Source organism: Rhynchophorus ferrugineus, unplaced genomic scaffold (assembly GCF_030347505.1).
Source record: "Rhynchophorus ferrugineus isolate W39M unplaced genomic scaffold, kcgeb_rfMv2 rfM1, whole genome shotgun sequence".
Lineage (NCBI taxonomy): Eukaryota > Metazoa > Arthropoda > Insecta > Coleoptera > Curculionidae > Rhynchophorus > Rhynchophorus ferrugineus.
Window position 1 is genome coordinate 15,077,724 of NW_027472580.1, and position 20,280 is coordinate 15,098,003.

General features: G+C 32.2%; 1 protein-coding gene, 1 long non-coding RNA gene and 1 other non-coding gene across 6 annotated transcripts in view; 2 read left to right on the forward strand and 1 right to left on the reverse strand.

Moving 5' to 3' along the window:
- Samuel (SAM-motif ubiquitously expressed punctatedly localized protein) overlaps positions 1-20,280 on the forward strand; it is a 334,669-nt gene that overhangs the window by 256,443 nt on the left and 57,946 nt on the right. For 3 of the 4 annotated variants that reach the window (XM_076402021.1, XM_076402030.1, XM_076402040.1), the window contains 4 exons: positions 4,872-5,043; positions 7,527-7,706; positions 7,774-8,044; positions 11,618-11,875. In XM_076402021.1, coding sequence (XP_076258136.1) covers positions 4,872-5,043; positions 7,527-7,706; positions 7,774-8,044; positions 11,618-11,875 — 881 coding nt within the window. Of the gene's footprint in view, positions 1-4,871; positions 5,044-7,526; positions 7,707-7,773; positions 8,045-11,617; positions 12,811-13,674; positions 14,253-20,280 lie in introns of those variants that run through there. The other variant, XR_013005479.1, reaches the window with a different exon arrangement.
- LOC143195236 (uncharacterized) lies at positions 1,861-3,085 on the reverse strand. The gene is made up of 3 exons (XR_013005503.1): positions 2,852-3,085; positions 2,698-2,753; positions 1,861-1,950 (listed from the first exon to the last, which is right to left on the reverse strand). It is a non-coding gene; the product is annotated as an uncharacterized LOC143195236 (long non-coding RNA).
- On the forward strand, positions 6,747-6,853 carry LOC143189419 (U6 spliceosomal RNA). The gene has a single exon (XR_013003871.1). It is a non-coding gene; the product is annotated as a U6 spliceosomal RNA (small nuclear RNA).

Consider the following 20,280-nt stretch of genomic DNA (forward strand, 5'->3'; position numbering starts at 1 on the left):
ATCATAAAGAAGCCTTTTACTGTTTCTCTTTTTGAACCATTAATAAATGGTAACTGAGAGTACCAATTGTATATTTAAGACGTTTCAAGTGAAAACATTCTTCCCAATATATTAATCAGCTACATTATGTTAAGTTATGTTACAGTTATTACTTCTATTTCTTCTTTTTCCATTTCCTTATTCTTTTTTTTTAATGAACGGTATGTAAGTTAGAAAACTTTTCTTATTTTATTTTAAAACTATTTTATTTAAGTGAAAGAAATGGCGATGTATTAGAACGGGCCGATGGGCAGTACTTCCACTTTTATTCTGTCCCAATTTAAACCCTAGAAGCCGATTACGCTTAATATATATTCCTAATAAAATTCCTTATAAAATGGCCAAATAACGCGCGAGCGCGTGGCAAATTAAAATAGACAGATAGATAGAAATTAAAATAAATTTGTTTTTATTTAGTATTTTATATAGCTAGCCGTTATATTTTCATTATTCTAATATAATTTGAATTGTATGTCGAAAAGTAAGACGTCTTTAAAGTAAAGACGACTGTCTGATGACACTTTAAACTTTTGAAAAATACACTTTTATGTATAAACACATTTAAGTAAATCTTAAATTAGTTGAAACTAATGAAATTTTAACTATTCGTGAGGAAATGTACACTTTTTCTCATAAAGAATAGCACATCATCATTTTGCTGTTTTCAAAATAACATTTGAGAAAGATTATTCTGTCTTAATAGAGACTTATTTATAAAAGAGGAACACGTGTTAGTGTGACGTATTAGTAAAGTGCCTTTCAGATAAGCTAATTATGTTGTTTCTTAATACTCTTTTTATCTATTGAGTATTCTCTATTAACTTCAATCGCCACAATCAGACAAATTTCTGCTTAGAGCTATAAAAATTCTGATATTGAAAAACACAATCTGTCCATGTCAATTTTACGTTGCGATGAAGAAATAGAAAATTTAATATATCATTTGAGAGAGGGATCACAATTCCTTCATTCGACGGCTGATTACATTATGTTAGCCAAATAGCTGTTCAGAGCAGACTCAACATTTTATAACACGATTGGTTAGCCGGAAGATACTCACATGTTGATCTAATACCAAAGAAAAATCAATTAAATGTTTCATTAATTTATAATAAAACCTATTTTGATTTGCGGGGCGTAGATATGAGGATACACTAAAAATAAACAAATTGACTAGTAATTCAACACTGGCAAAACAATTTCTTGGATTAGTTACCAATGCTGAGGGTTACATAATTAACGAAGAACTGCACGGTGATCCATCCATGCAGTTGTCCAAGATTTCATTATCAATACATAAAAGAAGTCTACTAAATCACAATAACGTGGAAAAATGACTTAATAAAATGTACAATTAAATTATATAATAGATTTGTGTAATATATATTAATGTATTTATCCAACACTCTTATTTCTTGTGAATAGTTTCAACAAGTAAAAGTAGCAATTAATGTAAAACTAAGATTGTGCTAAATGAATCTAATAAAAGACATAAAAATATTATTAAGTGTATTTTACCATGAATATGACAACCAATGTCACCGCAATTGGTAATTACAAAACTTAGTGTGATGGTCTGTATTTCACTATAAAAAATATTATTAATGAGTTTCATTAGTTCTCTTTGAAATACAAGAAAATATATATAAATATTAATCGGAACAAGAGTTTTCTATATTTCTACAAAAAATAATGCATAATACTGTTTTCCTGAATATATTAATATTTTGACTTACACTACTGTGTTTCAGACCACCTAATTTATTATCAAGGCCACTACCATAAAGTAATAGAGATGCAACTTAATAAGGATTTCTGGCGCAAAGTTTTGCATTGCCCAACATCCAGAGGGAGCCATAATGGGCCATTCAAGTAATTTGATTGGTCAATTTAAATCTCTATTATAGGCACCTGTAAGAAAAATATTTTACTGTGAAGACATTTGATCGGCTCATTAGTAATGTTTGGCACGTGACAGCCTTGACGTCATGTTTAATTGACCAATGAAATTGAAATAAAAAGCAATTTGTTTCTGAAATAAATTTATTAAATTAAATTCAATTAAATATACATATAAATATAATATTTAAAAATAAATAAATATAAATATAAACTCTTCCATCTTTCCTACAAAATATAAATATAATATAAAAATAAACATTAGTAAATATAAATATTATATACATATATATAAAACCATAAGCAAAAACTTTTGATATTTTATCCGAAAGATCGTTGTGGAATGTACAATTGAAGGGTTTTTAATTTATTTTTTTTAAACATTTGACAAAAATTTTGTTATTTTATCGACGTGGCAAAATCGCTGAATAAAATAAGACATAACTCAAAGACCTACTGACATAATAATAAATCAATTTTGTTAGAGTCTGGGGCACGGCATATTTTCTTGCCTCTATAAAATTTGTCTCAATTTCTGCGTTTACTGATTTATTCATAATTATATATAAACAAAAGTCACACTTAATTTCTTTTTTAAAAAGTTTTACTAAATAACCTGAAATGTACACTACGGTACAATGTAAAACTTTATTTGCCCTTATAGGAACATCTGGACTGAAGTTATAGAGTCTAGTGATTAACAGTAAGAATGAGCAGAAAGAAGGATACTGGCTGAATGAATACAAACTTTACCATTACCTTGTGGAGTTTGTTCAAATGTCAATGATACTTGTTTCAAACCCCTGATTGTGGGCCTGAAACGATGGAAATTGGCACTACAAATATAGTAAAACAGTTTAGAAATTAATGGTAACAATTATGAACAGAAATGTGACTGACTCCTTCAATTTACCTTCTATATAATTTTGATTTTGATCCACTTCCATTTGTACATATTCTGGGCTCGTGGTATTATTTTCACCATCACTAAATTGTTCATAAGTACTTAAAGGGAACCCTAAACGTATCATAAAAATCTCACATATTAACGATCATTAATCTATTTCATGTTAAACGATGATGCATTTCCTCACTATCTATGCGTCCGGGCACACAACACTTCCTAGAACGGGAATGCGTTTGAACTACCGACTTGTATTTTGTAATAAAATAAAATAATAATTTAATATATAAACGTTATAAAAAGCTAACCACACTGTTCTCAATATAGGGCACATTGAAAATGGCGTGCAAAATAAACACACCATAGAACGAAATGAACCAATCAGATTCCGTCGCGGCTCTTAGCATAGCGAACAAAACAAGTAATATGTTAAACGTATCGACATCTACATGTTGGACGTCGCGAAACATTTCGCCAAAATTTCCTATGAAGTTAAATTTTTATTTCTCTATGGACACTACTACATCATTATCTACTAGTATTGTTTGCCTGTTTCCCTGTTTAATAAAAATGAACAAAATAGATTCGAATTAACGTACAATATATTCAAAATCTATTGTTCTACACCCGTATGCATATAACTAGACAATATAACCCCGACAACAAGCAGTTTCTAGTTCGTTACGTCAAATTTTTACTGCATTTTAAAACGCGTGTCAACAGCATACGGCCATTTCAATATTCGGCGATAAATCTTGACCAATAATAAGCGCCAATTTTGGAACACAAAAGCACGAAAAGACAAAAGAATTAGCGGAAAACAAAAGAACGGCGGAATAACAAAAGACGAGCGGCAGCCCCGGAAATGATAAAAGGCACGGTAGCCAATCACCATTCATTACGTTCGGTGACGACGACCACAGGTGTTTGGGTCGCGATTATATTCGATTTTGCTTTTTTTCTGGTTCGCTTTCTACGCCTACTACGAGGACGCCGTCTTTAAATGGACAATGCAACAATAGTTGATTCCGAGCGTATTGTTTGATACAATGTCGGGTTGTATGTCATTTTATCTCGATTATTCGTTTAATTTAACGTTAAGCGAAAATATAAAGCGTATAAATTAGTTTAAAAGGATTATTTTAAAAATCTATCTCTCTATTTACGGATTTCTTTTGAGGCTATAAACGAATCGATCGAGATTTTTTGGTATCTTCATAAGAAGAGACGCTGCTCAAACAGGCCAGAACTCATATATCGGAACAAGTAGTAATCAGAAGGAGCAAGATCTGGAGAATCTGGCGGGTGCGATTGCACTTCCCATTTTAATGTTTCCAAGAATGATTTGACTGGTTTTACAATATGTGGTCGAGCGTTATCATGCTGAAGAATAACATTGTCGCATCTTTGCTAGTAATTCGGCCGTTTTCATGCAAAGCTCGACACAAACATATCAATTGTAGTCGATAGCTATTCCCATTGATTCAAGTATAGTTTATAAGTTTAAGAATAATATTTTTTAAGAATAAGTTTCATGGAGTAATGTCTTCTCATTTTTTTTGCATTCCAGAACGCTTTTGACTGCGATGTCAAAAATATCATTTTTAGAACTTTGAAACAAATGTCCATAGATTGAAAGCCATAAGCTTCACATACCATCCGATGACCTTCAGTAACCTTGTTTTTTCGAAAATTAAGTTAAAAAAATCTTCCCGCAAATAAGATTTTCTCATTTACACACTTTTACGATATGACTTATATTGAAAAGTGAAGCCTGTTGATGGTGTTTCAACATGAAGTTGATTACAAATATACCCACTTGTGTAACATATCCTATAAAATTAATTTATAGGCCTGATAATTATTTTTATTCTTTCTCCTATTCATAGTTTTGCTCAAATAATTGTGTTACTGTTTCACTAGTAAATATTTCTTCATGGAATTAATGTTATCCTAATTAATTAATGTTGATATACTAAATATGAATTTTGTTTAAACACAATTTTTATAGATATTCTCTTCGTTTCAGGAGAAACTAGCAGTTCCACAGAAACGTTGGAAAGTCCACTTACTCCTTCCAAATCGTTGAGGAAGAAACGTATGGATCGAACGTCATCGAATAACAACGGAATGATAGCAACTTCAATAACAACCGGAGATTATGCACTTCATAATAATAATAATAATGTTAAGAATGAAAGGTAAATATTACTATTACATCAGGAGCAAGTTTCTCTGCAGATTTATGTATTTAGAAATGAATTACTATATTTTTCCATCAAATTTAATACATTTTTTAATGCATTTGTTACTATTATAGGAAATGAACAGTATTAAGCTATTTGCTTTTGTCCGATTTGTCTACGGCTTAAAAATGCGATAGACACTTTGCTTAACATCCATTTTGCTGTTTTTAATATGCACGGACTCTTACTATAACTTCACTGAACCAGATTACAATTTTTTACTCTCTTTCATCTTCTGACTAAGCCGTCATTATTTGGAATTAGTAGAAACTCAATTGCTGCTGGGGCCCTCTGTTCATGTCTTTGGGTATAATCCTTGATATCCTTATGCATTTTGTTCATCAACGATATCTCGCTGTACTTTGTTTTGGAATAATTTTATGATAGTTGTATTGCTATGGCTGTTATAACTCTAGAGTCTCTACTGGATTCAAGAACTTGTTGGTAAAACAAAGGCGTATTATATACTGACAGAGCTGAAAATCTACACAAAAACAGTTAAATTTTTTTGAACTTCAGCTCTTCACATTTGGTCTTAACATGCGACTTTCACCTAAATATGCACTGATTTATTGTGATTGATTTTGAGGCGCCATTTTTCTGTCTGGCATTGTATTTTGTGATTTCAACTGTAACTTGATTCATTATATTAATCTTTGGGATATATATCAGTTCACGTATTTTGATTACTGATAGAGTTACTCCCAATTCAATATAATAAAATTTACTCCCAAGATCTTCGTCTATGTATTCATTATCCATTATTTCTGTTCAAGTCTCTGAAGAGCCCTGGTTACAGGACTTGACTTCTTCCGAACATTACGTCTTGAACAAATTCTTCTACTAATTGCCCTTCACTTGAGCTCATTGAACGCATCTCGATTTTATACCAGGTTTTTTAAGGTATTCAAGGTATTAGTTAATATAAGCTAAATCTTGCAAAGTCTTACTATTTTTGAAGATAGTAGTTTAATGATATATATCGAAATAAATTTACCAAAAAACTCAATAATTCGTACTACGCCAGCTAATGTATCATCGTGTTAGATGTGAAAACCCCACAATTCTCTTTTTGATAGATTTTCGATATGCTTTCGACTGGATACTCTAGCCCTTACTTAGGGAAGCTTACGAAGCTGAGCATGTTCCCCTAGAAGTCAATAAACTTCTTCCGGAGCTATACAATGTTTCCAGTGACTGCGCGACTGTAAAAACTCCTTAACATATTTGATGTTCGCCAATGATGATTGTTGGTTCCTTGATACATATGTTGATGCATTATTCTCAGTTAAATAAAATACAACAGAACGTAAATATAATCTGATATCTTCTCTAAGATTGTGCATGTGGAAAAGATGAAATATTTTACCTATCCTTCAGTATAACTCTGACATTTAGACACACTGTTATACTCTAAAATATGTAACCTTGGAGTCTTTTAAAGGCAATACTAGTAAGGCAATACTTTAAAGGCAATAACTATATGCTTAAGGCAAATTATATATTTATTTGTTCCTTGTTTCTTTCCGAGACCTTTTTTGAAATGAAGTCACTCGTTTAAGATTCTGAACTAAAGTGTTGTTCTTGTGAAGCAAAACCAACACTGTTGAATGAACTAATAGTAATGTCCATTGCATTTATCATATAGTTTTATTTCAGTATTCGTGTTGGCGGTACATATACTAAAATTGGAGCGATATGGAAAACATTAGCATGGCTCTTGCGCAAGTGTGACACGCAAAATCCTGAAGAGTTCCACCTTTTTATAAATTCCTGGGTATATTTCGAGACGATGCTATGATGGCTCCCTCTTATTTAATATTTGAAGGATATATATCGAAGGGATATCGTAATTTTACGTTCTCTTACTTATTTCAGTTGAAGCTTCCATAGAGCCTCCCTCTTAAGTATATATAAAGCTCTTTTGTTCACTAAATTGGTATCCGGTAGCAATTGGGAGCCTCCAGCTTTGTGAAATGATTGCGGATCTGATACTTAGGCATATGTTGTTTGAATACTAAGTGCACGGTTCACAGAGGCGGCTATTCAACTTGGGCGAAATTAAGGAAAAGTGCCTTCGGATTAAAAACTTGGATGGAATAACTATACGGAATATGTTATATGGACATAAGATATAAAATATGGAAAGTCATAGAAAACAAAAGCTATTAATTTATTTTAAAAACTATTTTAGCCAGTGCGGTACTTAGCCAGTGGTATAATATAACAGACATATATATCATCATCTTTCATCTTTTTTTCATTGCTTACCTATATCTCATTTGAATGCCATAAAATTGGAAACAGCTTTTTTTAAATAGTTTTAGAGGTTTGTGGGTCATTCCTAAATAAATAAATAATTCTAGTTCATTATAAGACTATATTAATTTACTAATAATTATGCAAGATCTCAATTTTAATTTAATATGTTATTGCAGGCTTAGTCCAAGCACTCCTGACACATCCTCGCGCTCTCGTAGCGTAACGCCTAGTTCGGCAACTCATTCCGAAACACCGCCTGCATTGGAAAATCCTTTATTGGGACCGGTAAGTGGACGGAATTATAGTGACTTCATGAGAAGTCTTGCTGCCAAGTACAACCACACCAATCCCAATGAGTAAGTTTGCTTTTGATTTTCTTTACTGTCGGTAAATATTAACGCATTTCCATTCGAAATTAATTAGCTACTTCAATGCCGCCCGAAATGGATTTCCCCCACCGTTGGATCCCCGATTTAAAGCTGCAGTTCCTCCAATTACCTTTCCTACAAATCTATTGCCGGCACTTACGCAGACACCTACGAAGGAAGGGGATTTGGCAGGGAAGAAACCTGATTTCGCGTCAGTATTGAGTCCTTTTGCTGGGGCTGCCGCTATGCTTCCTCCGTACATTGACATGTCTACGACACAAACGTTACTGGCGATGGTTCGAACCGCGAAGGAAGCCGAGCTACAGGTATATAACAAAATTATTAAAACAGCAATTCTCATTTTGTAGTTTTTATAGATTATTTATTTCACAGAAACATAAAATTTAATAGTATTTAGTACTCTAAATATGCCTATTTTAAAGCAATTTTCGATAGGCTAGATTTCAGGTTGTTTTTTTCATATTGTTTATATTTCATATTGTTTGGTCTATACCTTGTAAAATGATGTTTACGTTGTTCACTTACTACTAGGCTTCAAGAGTGTCTCCAGACCTCCACAAGTGAACCTCTGAGCCGCCCACTGAATCCGTGTATCCATTACTCATTTATTTCCATTAGCCCAAAAGTCAAAGAGATTGGTGTGACCAAAATATGCTGTAAATATACCTATCAATTTAGTTTGGTTATTGAATTAATATTTATTAAAAACTAGATGATCCTAGATGATGAACCTCATATCACCTATAACTATCTTTTTGCAAATTTTTTCTGACAACAAATATAGCCACTTCGTCGATTGAACCTCTTCGCGTGCCCACCTCCAGGAGTTTTGTCAGGTCTCATGATGATATTATGGTTATCAGATTGCTCCGATCCAATGTTATTTTGAAGATTCTGACAAAATTCTGTTGTTCTGATGAAGAAATACTTGCATTTCTTGGAAAGTAGATCGCTCATTGTTCGCTTATAAAACAAATTTGTAATAATTGATGATCTGCTTCTAATAGTAGTAGCAGCGCTCCCCATACGTGATACGTTTCTCACCGAATCTGTAAGATTTGGTCTTACCAATTTCGAACTTATTTCTGATACAAATGTGAATATTAACTAAAAAACATTTATGGTATGAAAGCTTGAAAGTGGGCATGAAATTGTACTGTATTATGTGTAATGTGCTGTACTGTGCGTTACATGCGTTGCATCAAACGATGTCACTTGCAAAAATTATTAAGTTTTTGAATATATCCCTACAGAATCGTTTACCTTTTCCTATCCCGTATTACAGGAGCACTGCGTCTGACAAGTCGCTCAATCTCATTTTGTCACGCTATTTATATTTCTTCACTTCGTTTCCAATCAAACTTAGCAACATAGCAGTATGACTATTATTATTTTATGCTTTTTATCGGACATCAGTGCAGTTAGCAACTTGTCATACATATGATTGATTGAATCATCTAACTCTGGTCAGACATTGTTTTTAGAATATTATAATATACGACAGATTTTATATTTCAATATATGTATCTAGACGAGACATGGATAATTCATGATAGGACCTCTTTTTTGCAAGATGCGAATTGTCCTTGGATATAATATAGAATTACTACAGTAGAAATGCAGGTTGGGAAAGATATACAAGCAAGAGTTATTAGTATATGTGAACTGAACAGTAACATTATTACCTTTGAAAGTGCTGGAGTCGTGAACGATTATTTTAGATAGGAAATTAACAGTTTGGTTATTGACTTGAACACTCAGAGTTGAATCAGAAAGTGATAGTAACTGAATGAAAATTTCGAGACTTCGTGTGGAATTATTATCCAAAGCTAAAAATTAACAAGAGAGGGTAATGAGAGTGGAAACCACTAAAGATGCTATAATTAATAAAAGAAAACTGTAGAAAATAGTACTGTTACGTGTGATAAGATTAATATACATAGATATGTGTGAAATTGTCTAGAATATACATGAGATAGTTAGAATGTATGAGGAGATAATTATTACTAACTGTTTAATAGATATGGCAAGTAATTTTACGAAGAGAACTGTATACAAGTAGTAATAGAAATAGAAAAAACGCGTCTACAACCTCTTTCGACCTCAAAGGTGGTGGCAAATATATATATGTATATATATATATATATATATATATATATATATATATATATATATATATAATGCTAAATAATTGAATATAGTTTAGGTCCTTCTATATATGGTATATATGCATTAGATGTACTATAATATTAAAATAAATTAGACTTAATAACGTTGTTTTTGTTTCATTATTTACTTGTATACAACATTGTATTTACACTAGAATTTTGATATATCATGCGTGACGTCATAAATTTTGATGACGTGAATGATTCTACTTTGGAAAGAATATATCACTAATCTGTTGTATAACAGCTATCTTCTTCTTCATGATTTCTCCCCAGTTTTTAAGCTTCCAGTTGTCGTTGGAGATTTGAAACTTGAATCAAGCCATATCATTGTTAACTAAAGCAAACTACATTTAAAATCGTGTTATATCATCTTATAGATATATATTAGATGAAATTCATTAAAATATATCAAAGTTAAAGTTGATGCGCCAATATTGCGACATTTTGACGTCATAAATTATGATCACGTGAGTTAACGGTTTTATTGGTTAGACTATATTTCTACCGCTCAATAAAAAGACAAGTACGTTGAAGCGATTAAAGTATGATTTTATGTAAATTTGCTATAATATGGCTTCAAAAATGTTTAGATGTAACTTAACGGCATATTTAACTTTAGCCACCTTGCCTATATGGAGGCGTCCCAGCTAAACATTCAACAATAATGTCATTATATAGAGTGACAGCATTGACTTTTTTAAAAATTAATTACACCTTACATATGGTTAGTACAATCTTAATTTACAAATTAGTTTATTACTACTGTTCTGTTGTACTTGCATCAATAGACAAACAAGACGGAGGTAGAATAAATACATCAGCATCTATTTCCCAAATTATATTAAAACTGATCTACTTAAACTAAAGTTAAGAATTCACTTATACGTTAAACAAGTTCATGTGGTTTAGTTTGTTTGGATCTTCTGATTTCCTGCGTATTATCTAATAGCACTATTTCTTCAAGTTACTATGATTGAGCAACCTTATTTCATATATTAAGGCAAAATCTAGGATCACTTCGTGCATTCATTCGATTTCGAGGTCATAGTGTCGCTCTTCGTTGTTTAAGTAGCGAGAAGCATTGATAATTAATCGTAGAACTTTTTTTTGGGTGCGATCGATTACTAGTTGACTTGATGTCTTAATGCCATTATATTTGTACCATATAGATCCAAATTGGCTTTATGATAACCATGTGGTAACCAGTATAGTTGCTTGACTTTGAGCCTAATTCTGCTCTGCGTTTTGTCTGATGAACAATGATGTTTCCAGTTTAACCTAACATCTAGATATATTCCGAGCTATTTAGCTGCATCTGCAGCCGGGCATCCGACAAATGATTTAATTACGTTTTTGTCATTTTGCCGCAACGAAATATTAACATGGAGAGATTAGGAGCCATTAAGCTGTACTTTCCAGTCTCTAATCTGTTTGTATATCTTTTTGACCGCTACTTGTGCTTTTTCTACAACCTTAGACACATATACATCTCTTGCCATGATAAATGATGTAGGAATAACGGCAGCGTTAATGAAACTAATATTACGAATGATAAAAATTTCATTTGTTGTCTAATCGCGTTAGGAAATTTTTAATACTCTCGTATCCCCTTTGTTTCCAAACAAATGAAAAATATCACTTTGCTGCTTTTTAAAATACAGTACTAAATATACAACACAATTAATATGTTAATGGATCGGTTTTCAGGGATTGTTGAAGAACGTTAAACGACAAGACAGTTCCTCGCCACTCGACTTGTCTTCGGCGGCGCTACCGACCAAAAGACCCCGAATCAAGACGCCCTCTATGGGCAGCCCGTGCAACATCAACCAGGTGAACTCGCCCAATCTACCCAAGAGGCCGGAGAGCGAAAGTCCGAAGCTCCACGAGGACATCAGCAGCTGGTCGGTCGATGACGTCGCGAATTTCGTCGGCGGCATCGATATATGCGCAGAATACGCCCAGGTAAGCGCTGTTGATCATTCGCTCCCGCTAATTTGCCACCTAATTACGATGATGAATGAATTCGGGGATATTTTTAGCCGCTCATAATTCTATTAAAATGGTCCTTAATTATAGTAGTTTATAGTGCGGACAGTTAGGTTTTACCAATTTGGAGGATTGGATAACGGTGGCTTGTTTTAAATTAACTTCTTATTATTATGGGAAAAATGTAAGAAAAACTTAAGATGAAGGTAAAGAGGGGAAACTGGTATTGATCATTTAAAATTCCTTGCTATTGTTTTTCACCGACTTCAAAAAAGACTGTATGACAATGACATTTTCTTTTTAATGTATGTTCGCCGATTTCGCCGTCGAATGTGTGTAAAGAGCGCACTTTCGAGGTGATCCCATTAGAACCAAGTCAGGAACTGATGACGGAGTTCGGGAAAATCGAATATCACATGGTTAATACCGCTGCAGGCAGCTGCTTCGATGGTGTAGCGATTATGGCGTTCGGCTCACATGCGGAGGTCGTGGGTTCGATTACCGGCGAGGAGAACGATTTTTATTGTTGTTCTAATTTGGTTAGAACATTTATCAAATCACCTAGGCTACTTAGTAACCCCGAGTCCCGAAGCGTTCATTATTTTCAATCACTGTTTCTTTATTCCTATTTTTCCTCTTACGGCAACTTTACTTGGCCTACCCATTGTAATACTTATTAAAATAACTGCGTAATTTATTGAATAGATGTCTAACACTAAAATGAGAAAAATAAAATATTTTTAAGAAAAAAATTCAACTGACTTATACTATACGTATTTTATGTTCTACTTTATACACACAATTTAGCTTAATACCTACCTAAAACTATTTATCTATTTTCAATGGTATTTTATCTACTACTAAGTGATCACTTTGAAGTCGGTGCCGGAAGTCCAAGTCGTCTTTATTTAGTACTAGCGACCCGCCCCGGCTTCGCACGGGTGCAATGCTGATACTAAATTAAATACACTACAGAAAAAATATGAAAGTTGTATATAAAAACATAGCGGCCCGCTCCGACTTTGCACGGGCATAAAATATATATGCCTATGTCACTCAATGAAAACATGATTAAAATCGATCCAGTATTTTTGGTTCATTCATTACTGCCCTTGGCCTGCACGCATTAAATTTGGAGTAAAAAAATTCCTCTTCCCCTATACTTACTATGAAGATTTCCTGCTATCTTTGGAATATCTAAATTCATACAATTTTTATTACATTACACATTTTTAAACGCAAATTTTAAATTTGTAATATCTCCGAAAATATTTGTTTAATTTACATGCTGTAAGGAACCATATTGATCTATATTAATTGCACACTGTATTTAAGGTACTTAATTCGATAAGGATTAATGTCGTATTGCTTAAAATAGCTTCGTAAATAAGCCATTTTCTCACGTAAAAAGTAAACAATAAAAATGGTTAATGTGGGTTATGCCTAAAAGATAAACATATACCATCGCGGACTTTTTTGTAGACCTTTTTATGGTGTACAATACTGTAGTACATTAATTTGATCTAACTCGTAGGGTTAGGCAGCGTTTTTGCTAATTGCTAAATAAGCCTAAAAAAATAGGTTAATTTACGACATCACGTTAGAAACCTCTAAAATTAGCAATGTTGCCTTAATATAAATTAATATAAACCTTCCTCTTGAATCACTCTATCTATTGAAAAAAACCGCATCAAAATCCGTTGCGTAGTTTTAAAGATTTAAGCGCACATACGGATATAGGGACAGAAAAGGCGACTTTGTTTTATACTATGTAGTGAAGTAATTTTTTTACTTTAGTGCTTCTTCCAGATTAGATATCTGCTTGGGAAGTTAGTTATTATAAATATTTATTGGTCGGAATCTATTCCTACGCAAGACAAAAGTTACATGAGCAGATTTTATTTGATTAGCTTTATACTTCAATAAGTTTGTTGTGTTTCCAGCCTGCTTAATGATACCATTGGGTCCTCAATAGATTCTAAGATTACATCAGTAATAATTTTAGTACAGTAGGCATAATATTGGACCAATTGCTTTGCTGTCGAAATATCCTGAATATAGAGCATATAGTTCAAAGTTTTCTGTATTTTGTTTATAGTAAACCTTGACTAGGCCTTGACCATAGGACACTGAGCGGTTTTTTAGAAAAGATTCTGTATATTCCTCGTCAATATCCATTTTAAAACCATTTATTCTATCGTGATTTTGATATTTTTACTCACTTTTCATATATCAATATAAACAAAATTCAAGAGAAAACCCTAAACTGTTAAATTTATTCATAGTAAAAAACAAGACATCCAAGTAAGTTCAGATCATACGTCAGTGATTCTGACGTAGATCGAAAATATAATAAGAGAATGAAGAAACCTAGCGTTAACAAACAAGAGAAAAAACTGGTAAGGATTTGCTGAAGAATTGAACAAACGAATTCAACTAAATATACCCCTCAAGACAACTGAACAATTAAATTTTGAAGTAGAAAAATTAGTCGGAGACGACTAGTAACAATGTAACAATTAAATAATAAAAAGTATATAAACAAAATATATGTAGATATTAATCGTTTAATAAATATATTCTCGTTTATTTGCAAAGAATGAGAAGCTCTATTTATTAATACTGATAAACATTGTGTATTAGTGTTGACCAAGGCAATGGCATGGGTGTTGGTTTGTTTGCTAAAAATGTTAAAGCCGAAAAAGAGTACCTGTCCAATTATGCTAATCACCACAATTATGCTAGAACAGACCGAGGGTTTTCTGGGATGCTATCTAGGTTGGTCAGTAACAGGTCCAGTTTTAATAATCCCAAAGTCAAAAAAACAGCAAAATATCATCTTCGTCATTATTTTTGTAATGAAATATCATCAGTTTAAACCTTTTATATACTGTTATTCTTCGAGGTACTGTCCATTGTTAGTTAGTACTTTTTTGTCATTTATATGAATCTTTGTTTGGTTGGTGCTTCATTCTTTTGATCTATTTTCAATTGACTAATTGGGGCGGTTATTTTTTCTGAGCTATGTTCAAGTTAATTTCAAATCTACATTTGATATTTTTCAGCAGCATAGCGGAAAAGTCAAATTTTCTGGAAACTATGTCTTGTTTGCTTATAGTTCGTTATTGTCAAACAAACAAAGAAAAATACTGTTCTCACTTGAGGAAGATATCTAACCAAAATCACAGTGACAATGCCTTAGCATTAAGGTTATCTTAAAAGGGTCCAAGTTTAAATATTTCACTTCACAATCCTATATATATATATATATATATATATATATATATAATCGTGTTGTTTCGCTAATTTCTCATTAGTTATTTTTATAAAACTGAACGAAAAAAGTAAAACGTCTCATATCAATGTTAAAACATATCTGAAAAAATGCGTGAGTTGATTGCTTTGGAACACAAATGATCTCGGCATAAGAATTAACATTGTTAAATCACCTTACCACCGGTTAACCTTTCGACAGTAAAAAAATATCTTTTAAAAATATCACAATAAAAACCGGCTGGTTCATTTTTTTATCAGTCCCTCCGCACAGCTCCGATATAAATATTCAATTTTTTTCGCCATCTCTGATACGTATCTAGATCTGTTCGTGAAACCCATTATAAAATCTGTGTATGTGTAGCTGGAGGAGTTGGTATCCACTAATTCGAAATCCCGAAAAATATTTATTACGAAATAAATGCTATAATGATTTAGTATATTACTGTGTTTTGTCAGAAAGATTAATCGCTGTGGGACAGGCGAAAGTATACATCAGTGATTATGAGGTTGTTTATGAATGACATTTATGCTTTAGATCCATTAAAATATAAGATTATTATGTAGTAGATGGGCTTATTTAGTGAAGTTACAATTTAACTGAATAATAGTATTGCAAACATCTTATAGTCGCTATACTAATTCAACCTCAAGATTTTAACTCCAAACTGGAAATATGTATGAACAAAATTAGTTTCTAACAAAAAAATATTACACATTTTTTATCGAGTATCATCTCGATTTTTTGTCTAGTCTGTTTTAAACTTATTCGTATAAAAGTATTAGAAAAAACAATGAATAATTTGATATATACCAGGGCCACTCTAGAATTTTTGAAAATCAATATATTTTTTTTCAGTTTTGATATTTTGGAAATTGCTATCCTTCCCCTTCACAGTTTAATAGCGTTAAGTCTATTCAAAGTTATTTTGTATATACGTCATCTAAATTTGTGACGTGAAAACGTCGCAGTGTTGCCGCATGAACTCTGAATTTTAGTTCACTTTGGCTTTGACATAGAACTAAATTCTAATCTAAATAAAATAATTCAACAAAAATATTATCAAATATAATTTATTTTAACATCATAGTATATCTAAAACTACAGTTAATTATACAGCCGCAATAATTTATAGGTTAGAGTTACAACCTCTTATCACTATTGCTTTCAAGAATTTTTTTTATGTCTGACAACCGGGCGACTTTAACAGGTTCATTCTTTTGAGCGTTTGAACTAATTAGACAGCGTTGTGTCTCTTTTTAACTAGAATAATATGAGAAGGAAAATATGGTCTGATTCTAAAACGATTTTAGAGATTTCAGCAGGCAATACATTAAACATCTTGATGACGTATGTACAAAAAAACTTTGAATAGACTATAGGTCAATCTTTTCTCTGGATATGGTATTTTTTCTTGCAAATATGTTGAACTGAATAAATAGCAGGATAACGCACATTGTCTCAGATCTGGTGAGTTACTGCGGGACTATGTAATTATGATTATATCTTCAACTAACTAACAACTCCATATTAAACTGTTTGACCTTGATTTCCTACTGAACACAGCGAGCAAATTCCAAAATTTTATTAGGGTTAGCCTCTTCTGCCCTTCTAATATGAATGCCGTGATTCAAAAAGATCTGTGCTTTTATGTAATGCTCAGAATAAAATGGCGTTCATTGTTCGCATGCTTTGTCACCACTATAGTGTCCTTTAATCTTCACGCCAATGAAATGTTTGTCAATTTAATGACCAGTGACAATTTTATAACATTCAACACAAGTTCCTTGCGAACTCTAATGTAATCTGCATTTTCTAAATATGAGAGCAGTTTGATAAGCAATACTTTTTGAGAGAGAGATATGTTTTCCACAAAAAGAGTTTTAGTTCTCACTATGATCTCCTTTTAACTTAATACATTACATATATTTTTCTACCCCTTTAAAATACTAGGTTTTCTCATTGATAACCTCTTTATGACCATCTTTAGAAAATACCCCAGAAGACATCCGGTCTTACCCAGCCTGGTTACTGGCGTGACTGGGATCATTTTCCTTGGCCGATTTTACACTCTTTAAATTATCACAAACATACATTTACGACCATTCCCCAGCAGGATTCGAACCCGCGGCTAGAGGACCATCCTATCGCCTTTACCACTGCGCCATCAAGCTCCAATTTGTTTATTATTTATTTGCTGTAATATTACTTATTGGTACCACTCCAGCAGGTTACAAAACCTCAGTTTTGAGTTAAATTAAAAACTATACTAAACATTTTATTTACAATTTTTGCAATATTAAGAATTATATGCAAAGTAAATTTATGAAATAGCATGACTAATTGCTTTGTAGTATTCAAGTCATTTTTACCATTAATTATCACTTTCTTAATCTTATTCCCGGAATATTTCGAAACAATTTCATTAATAAAATACCAACCCGTTCGTATTTCTTATTTAACCAACTAGTATCCATCAAGAATTTAAACTATAGGTCCCCATAAATTTTACTGATTTATGATTGCCTGGAAACTTACAAAGCGGAGATCTTTCGTAAATTAATGTGGACAGAAAATCGTATAAAAGTCAACGGCAATTATCTTTCGAGTTTGTAAGATGAAATCGTTTTACTCTCACGTAGAAGATTTACAAAATATTTATACTCACAGCTTTATTAATTTTATTTTAATAATATAATACTTAATATAAAATGAATAATGAAATAATGATACTAAAAATCATCCTCATACGCTATTAAGTATTATAGGTCTGTCATGTTTGGTGTTTGTTTCCTTTTGGCCTGCTTTTTGCTCTCCCCTTGGGTTTTCCTTTCTGGTGCAGTATGTCCGTGATAAATACACCCCAGGTAGGGTATCTTATCACTTCTTGATGGTAGGCTGTGTAGATTTCCGTTATACAGTGTTCCATTTTCGTTACATATATTTTTTTTAATACATTTACTCTCAATATCAGCAAAGTGCGGATTCATGGTTTTTGTGATTCTGGCCTTTGGTTCCTTGTCCTGGCTTCCCCACCCTTCGATTTCTACATCCAGTTATGCTTGGACTATTTTTACATCTTCAATTTCGGTATTTAGTTCTTTTATCACCCATCATGATGTGATATTCCAGCACCATGACTTCCGTTTTGCTTTTACTCACTGTCATTCTGTGTTAAATTCCACTTATTTAAGATATTTTCTTGGTGGCTACTTCTGCAGAAGATCTTTCTACCAGCAGATAGAGGTTCTATTTGATATTACTTTATTATTTCTTCTGTTAATGTTATAAACAGAGCTTGCCTTTCTCCTTGTCTTAGTCGTGTTTACATTTTAGAGATGTTTGATATTATGTTGCCTACAATGGCAACATGAGCTCAATCCGGTATATTTCTTTTTGCGCACAAAACACTTCTTTAAAATATCCCTTCTAGTTCCATTATTTATTTCTCTCCATTTCGTCTTCAGCTCTTATGTATAACAAATAATAAAAGTGAGAAATTTAATGATGAATATCAATATTTAATGATATGAACATCAAATATTTAGTTTTAATGTATTCGGCTCTCAGCTCGTTCTCAGCCCAGAATTCAGATTTCATGACAGTGATTTCATTAAATTTACTACAAGACATTGCTTTGATTGATATTTATGTATTCGATGAAATTGTGCAATATCTTTTGTTTGTGGTCTTACACTGATAAAACCACAGTACCAACAGCAACTAATTTATTTACTATAATTTATTAATATGCTTTATGACAGTGGAAAACAAAAATAATTGAGCTATTACATTTAAGCGAGTTTAGACCATGAAATGGCAACATCTGATGTTAATATAACCATGACTCTTTTATCCTTATATTTCTAAAATAGTTCTCTAAATCAAAAGAAGCATAAATATAGTTAAAGAGGTATTTTAATCACGCATATCATCATATTATTTCATAATATCACCTAATACTAAATCAGTTCAAAATTAATATAGTTGCGTATTAAAATATTTTGTGTATATTTAAATATTACTATCGAATCAAAACAGATGGGCGTTATTTTTTTAATAATCATCGCAGCATTTTCGGATCGAAAACGAAATGATATTTCGTAATAAGAAAATAAACGAAAGGTATCCCCGAGGAGGCCTTGATCTTAGGACCTCAATTAACTCTCACAAATAGCCGACCCACGCGTGCATATTATTCTAATTCAGATTACCTAAGTTGTTCGAGCCTACCTGTCGCTGTCATGGGTTCGATCACTCGTTTCGACAACGAAAAATTATCTGTGAATGTTATTTGCATAATTCTATTTGTCCTCAGCGTCTTTACACGCTGATTACGGTCCTCTGAAATATTTTCATTCAATTGTCATAGGAATGATAATATATTCCGGGTGATTTCGAACGATTATTACTGTTATTATCATTTTTTCGTTGATATTAATGTGGCCAGCTTAAGATTCTTCTTTATTCTATAGAGTGTTTTTATTGACCAATTATTTTTAAGATCTGTAAGAAATATATTATGCTGTGACTTTAAATAGCCCGTGAATGACTATCGAAGATATATCAAAGATACGACGAATACAAGCGGTAGACAATAGAATATGATTACCTGGCACATATCCAATATTTATTTGTTAAAAAAATAAGGTGTGAATCACCATGCAATTCTTCGCAGTTGGGATCCGTAGAGAGTCTGAATAGTTTACAACCGAATCCAGAAACTCTGAATAATATTCACTGGTGATTGTTTTACCCTTTTCATGATGGAACAATCACTTTGTTACAATATTCAAAAGAAATATCAAATAGTTGAGAACTTTATAAATATAAATAATTATTGTTTAAACCAGAAAATGATACTCATTCCAATTAATAATTAAGGAAAAGGGAAATACACTTTATATCACATCTCCGGTTTGGTTAACTGAATGAACCAATGATGAAGCATTTTTGATTTTTAGGATTGTAAAGAATATATTTAGCTGTTACTCTAAATTACTTAAAAACTATTTGGGAGGGATCCAAGATATGCCAAAGAATCATCGAATTAGCTGACACATACACAATATCTATTTATACAGCTGCATTCTTTGCTAAAGAGGTT